This window comes from Natrix helvetica (genome assembly GCF_964273705.1).
Source record: "Natrix helvetica genome assembly, chromosome: W".
NCBI classification, from domain to species: Eukaryota; Metazoa; Chordata; class Lepidosauria; order Squamata; family Natricidae; genus Natrix; species Natrix helvetica.
Window position 1 is genome coordinate 86,267,776 of NC_138555.1, and position 5,107 is coordinate 86,272,882.

At 63.3% G+C, this 5,107-nt stretch overlaps 1 protein-coding gene across 2 annotated transcripts; it reads right to left on the reverse strand.

Annotated features, from left to right (window-relative positions):
* Positions 1–869: 869 nt before the first annotated feature.
* Positions 870–4,532, reverse strand: LOC309400746 (histone deacetylase complex subunit SAP25-like). Of its 2 annotated transcripts, XM_081969383.1 has the most exons (5): positions 4,130–4,532; positions 3,050–3,198; positions 2,078–2,185; positions 1,642–1,742; positions 870–1,432 (listed from the first exon to the last, which is right to left on the reverse strand). In XM_081969383.1, the coding sequence occupies exons 2-5, from the start codon at positions 3,186–3,188 to the stop codon at positions 1,232–1,234; spliced, it is 549 nt and encodes a 182-aa protein (XP_081825509.1). In that variant the 5' UTR covers positions 3,189–3,198; positions 4,130–4,532; the 3' UTR covers positions 870–1,231. The 2 variants fall into 2 exon arrangements, with proteins under 2 accessions (XP_081825509.1, XP_081825508.1); XM_081969382.1 differs by having other exon boundaries at positions 3,050–4,532.
* Between the last annotated feature and the right edge of the window lie 575 nt (positions 4,533–5,107).

Sequence of the window (5,107 nt, forward strand, 5' to 3'; positions counted from 1 at the left end):
TCCACGGAAGGAGGAGGCGACAGCCCGGCGAGCCGACCCAGAGGAAGCCGCCTTGATGGAAGCGCTGCACCTGTTGGATGCCGTGATGGAGAAGACCTGGCACCACCTGCACCGGCTGGAGAGGAAGCGGAGGAGTCGCAGAGGGACGTAGCCTCCGGGCACGGTGGAATAAAGAGACCCCCGAGACACCGCTAGCCCCACGCAGCTTTCCTCCCCCACCCTTGGCAGTAGCAGCCACGCTGAGGGGTGGATGCGGCCCCTGGGCCTGGGTCTCCAGCAAGCAGGGAAGGGGGTCAACTTACAAGGGCCTTGAATCCGTGGGGCAGAAGCCGCTTCTCAAAGGCAGCGTGATTTAGCTTTTCAAGGGTCCCCAGCTGGTAAACCCCCCCCCCCAATCTTACTTTCAAGGGGAGCAGCTCCAGGGGTGACTTTTGGGGACTGTTCAGGGACCCACGGCCTGCCCTCCATGCTTCAATTTCCAGGCGCTTGTGGCGTTCCCGAAGTTTTAAATCAGGGGTGTCCAAACTTGGGAACTTTAAGACTTGTGGACTTCAACTCCCAGAATTCCCCAGCCACCAAGTTTGGACACCCCTGGTTAAAGGCTCTTGAATTTGCAGTGGGGCCACAGGGGATGAGGGTGGGGAGAAAGTGGGGGTGAGGCCCCCACAAAACTCTCTTGGAATGGGGGGGGGGGTGTGACTAGAACTGCAACTTGGCTGGGCCAGAATGGCTGCGAATGGGATGTGTGTCCTCTCCAGAGCCCTCTGTAAGCCCTCACCCCCCCCCCCCACCCCAATAGTGAGGAAGGAGGCCCAGCCCCAGGACTCAATCTCTCCTGGGAGAAGAGCAAAGACCCGAAAGGAGGAAACTTTTAACTTTATTCCATCCGTGAAGCCCAGGGGGCGGTTCGGTTCCCCAAACAGGATGGCCAACAGTGGCCCCTTTAAGACTTGTGGACTTCAACTCCCAGAATTCCCCAGCAGCAAGGGTTGACCAGAATTCAACATGGATGAGGGAAGAACCAATGTAGCTACACTACTTATCCCGTTTTTGATAGGGTAACCTTCTTAATAGACAGTGGGAATGCGCTTGACGTGATATATCTTGACTTCAGCAAAGTGGGGGAGCCGGCTGGGGAATTCTGGGAATTGAAGTCCACAAGTCTTAAAGTTGCAACAGTTGGGCAGTAAGAAAGAACACAGCACAGAAAGTCCGTCTGTCCGAGGGGTTCTTAAGGGCCCCCCTGCTCGGCCCCCCTGTCAGCCTGGCGTCCAGCTTGTGCTGCTGCTGGCAGTTCCAGAAGGGCAGAGACGGCTTTCAGCTCTTTGCTGGAGAGCCAGCGTCGTCTCCTGGGGCAGAGGCTGGGAGTGGGAGGGGCCTCCCGGGGGGCCATGATGGGGGCCGGGGTGTTCAGAGGCAGCCGGCGGAGGACCTGGAGGGAGAAAAGCAGGGGGGAGCTGCCCCACAGCCCTTCCTTTGGGCCAGGCAGCCCCATCACAGGGCAGAGCTGCAGTGGGCTCGGTGTTCACTCCCCTCCCCCCCCCCCGGGTTCTTTGCAAATCCCCCTCCCCAGCAATCGGTGCCTTCCTTGGCCCTGTTGGCTGTCCCCTTCTCAGCCCCCTCCTCCCCTGCGGGACCTACTTCCAGAGAGCAGCAGGAGAGCCAGTTGTAGATCCGGGACCCGGGGGGCTGGGTGGGGTCCATGTAGAAGAAACTGCTGCAGTCCAGGAAGGGTGGGGGTCCTTGCAAAGAAAGGGGGGGGGGATCATCTCAGAGGGGGTTTCAAACTGGGCCTATTGGGAGACCGGGGAGGGGGAGGAGTCTTCCACATGTACTGGTTGGGGAATGCTGGGAGTTGAAGTCCATCCACCTTCGAGTGGCCCAGTCTGCAAAACCTGGCCTTAGGTGGGGAGGGGGAAGGCTCTGGGACCCCTGCCCCTCCCTAGCAAAGGAAAGCCCTCTCCCTTCCTCTTTTGAGAGCAACTGCCATGGGCGGACTGCTCCTCCCGCAGTGGGGAGACCTGTGCCAGGGACTGCCACCTCCCCTGCCCCCACCCCCATTGCAGCAGCCACTCACCTGCTTCCCCTGCTGGGCCTTCTGGAGGGGGGTGCCGGGAGCAGCGGCTGCAGCCCAAGGCGGCTGAGTAGAAGGCCTGGAGGGACGGGTGGCAGAGGGTCCGGCAGCCTGAAGTGCCAACCAAACCCAGGTCAGGCTGGGGAGTGGGAGACCGGAAGTGCTGGCTGCCGCCCCCCCCCCCCCCATGTCTGAGACTGCAGAGGGAGGCTGGTGGTCAGGAAAGGGGCAGCAGAGGGCAGGGTCCAGCTTGCCCATTCACCGTCACTTGCTCTCTCTCACAGAGGCAGACACGCGTGGCACACAGGGCCTCCCCCATCTCACCACTGCCCACTGACAAACCAAGGTGCACCCCACATGTCTCAGCCGTGCTACCATCCCCAAACAACAGCCCTGCGATGTAGACCAAGCTGGAGAGAGAGGTCTATGCAGAGGAAGCACCGGGGGCTGCTGGGGACAGCAGTGAAGCTGAAGGGGCTCTTTGCGAGGTGCCCACTGGGGGGCCTCGTGCTGTACCCCCAAACCTGCTTCCTTGGATCCGCCTCAGCCCCCTCCAGCCCACTTGCTCAGCCTGAAGCCTGCAAAGGACCTCGGGCAGGAGGCTGCCCTCTGCAGCAGGGCTGGCTCCTGGCGCCACAGGAAGGAAGGTGGGCATGGCGTCCCCTCTTTGCCACCCTCCCCTGCTGTGACTGATCTGCTTTTCCCTGGGGGGGGGGGCGGGGGGGAAGGAGAGGAAGCTGGGTGATGCAGAAGGCAGGACCACAATGAAGCCTTTTGGGGAAGGCTCGGGAGAGGATGGCCGTTCCTTGGCCCTGGCACTTTTCCTGGGCATGAGCACAGACCCTGTGGGCCTTGCCAAGCTTTTGGCATTAAGGCCTGTGCCCATTTCCTTGCCCTCCCCTTGAGCCCCAGGAGTCCCCCAGCCCAGAGTGCTCCCAGGTCACCCACACCCAGCGTGCCCCAAGCCCCACTCACCAGCACCCACAAGATGCCCTGCCGGATCCCTTCCTGCGGGAGGTGGGTCCCCTGTCTGGGCTGAGGGAGCTGCTGTCACCTCCTCCTCCTCCTCCTCCTCCTCTTCCTCCTCTCCGGTGCCCCAAAAGTCCTCCAACATTTTTGCAAGCCTGCAGGAGAGCAACAGGGATCCCCGCAATTTCCTGCCAGATTTCTGGGGTGGGGTGGGCCCCTTTGAGGGCAAGCAGGAGGGAGGGTCCCAGGGGTGCATCCAGGGACTGCAGGGGCCCTTCCCTTGTGGGGGGGGGGGAGCGGCAGCCCCTATCCAGAGATCCAGCAGGGCATGGCCAGCCTGTTTCCACTCCCACACGGACACGCCAACGGTGGCACCAGAGCAGCACAAACTCCCTGGTGGACGAGCCCATTTTCCCTTCACTGATGTTTTTTTAGTTGCTTTTAATTAAAGGTTAATTTTCCTTCTTTTGGACCAAGGGTGTCCAACCCTGGCCACGTTGTTGTGGACTTCAACTCCCAGAATTCCCCAGCCAGAATTGAAGTCCAGAAGCCTTAATGAGGTTGAGACTGCCCCCCCCCCCCGGGCAAAACCAGGAGGAAAATTAGAGGGTCCTTTAACTTAAATCTACCTTTTCGTGAGCCCCCCTCGGGCCCTCTGGCGCCCTCCCCTCGGGCCAAAGTCTCTTTAGGGATCATTCCCCCCCCCCTCCAGGAAGGCCAACTCGCCAGAATGGAACCTGGCCAGGGAGATCACCAGGAGGTTGGTCGCCCACCGCCGCCCCCGAGGGAGCAGCAGATCCCAAGTATAGCGACCCCTTTTCGTGTCTCCTCCCGGAAGGCCAACGGAGCGGAGGGCAGGAGGTGATGCGGGGGGAGGGTGCTATACATGCTAACCAGCAGCGCATCCACGAAAGGGTGTTGGATGTTGCAGCCTCGTGGCAGGGAGTTCCACGCACCCCCCGTCCAATATCTTCAACGACGCATTCCCCGGACCTCTACCTGCACCCGGGTGACCGCCCCCGACGTCTTCCCACAAGGCAGGAGCGTCTCTGCCCGGGCCGGGGCTCAGAGCGACCTGAAACTCACCGGGGGGCCGCTTTCTCTTACGCCCTCCGCGCAGGACGCAGAAGCCAGCGCGCCCCGCCGTCGCGAGAGTCGGAGCGGAGCCCCGGGAGTTCGCGCCCCCCCGCAGAGAGGCTCCGAGACCGCGGAAGCCCCTCGGCCGGTCGTGGGCCCGCACCGCTTCCAAAGGCGGCCTGAAGGGGATACGAGCGCGGCCCCCGGGTCCCTTGCGAAGCGCCACGGAGGTCAGCGGGGCCCGGAGTGGGCGCGCCCAGCATCGGGCTCCTCGCCCCGGGCTCTGCCGCCGCCGCCGCTTGGAAGCCAGAGAGCCGCACTTCTTCGCCATCGACGGCCCCAGAGCCTTCGACTCCGTCCGACGGCAGCCCTCGCAGCAGGTTGGGCCCTTTGGCGGCCCCTCTCCGCCTCCCCCTGCACAGCCCCCTCCCCACCACGGGCCGTGCAGCGGCTCCCCTCCCGCGCAGCGGCACCCCGGGACCCCCGCCCCGTGTCGGCTCCTCTCGGGGGCTGTGCCTGTCCGCTACGTCGGTTCATTGATCGATGCGGGTTTTAAGGCGGCTCTCCGGTCAAGCGGTCCAGCTGAACCGCCAAGACAGCCCGAAGGGAACTCCTGTTCGGCGGGGCTGTGGGGAAGTAGCCCGGGCGCCCCCTTCCCACGAAGCCCGCCGAGGCCGCAGAAGCTCAAGGGCGGGGCTGGACTAGACGACCTCCAGGGTCCCCCCCGACTCCCTTCTTCCATAGCTCAACCTCACGGGACGGGGGGGGGGCGGCTGCACTCCAAGAAGGGGGGAGAAACGCGTGTTCCCCCCGCAGCCCCGCCCCTAAATAGCGCAGCAGCTAGCCACGCCCTCGCCCACTTTCTCCCACTGGCCCCGCCCCCTTCCCCCAGGAGGAGCCTGGTATCCCCTCAGCCCTTGTTCCGGGAGGATTCTGGCATGGCGTCATGACGTCACCGGCCAGCGAGTCGGAGGCCAGAGCGCCTTC

Excerpts from the sequence above, each read along its gene's own strand:
- LOC309400746 (XM_081969382.1), bottom strand. The coding sequence starts at position 3,299 with ATGCACCCCTGGGACCCTCCCTCCTGCTTGCCCTCAAAGGGGCCCACC. Across the intron at positions 2,186-3,049 it reads AGGGCATCTTGTGGGTGCTG|GCTGCCGGACCCTCTGCCAC; the intron begins GTGAGTGGGGCT and ends TTGGCACTTCAG. Across the intron at positions 1,433-1,641 it reads TCTCCTGCTGCTCTCTGGAA|GTCCTCCGCCGGCTGCCTCT; the intron begins GTAGGTCCCGCA and ends TTCTCCCTCCAG.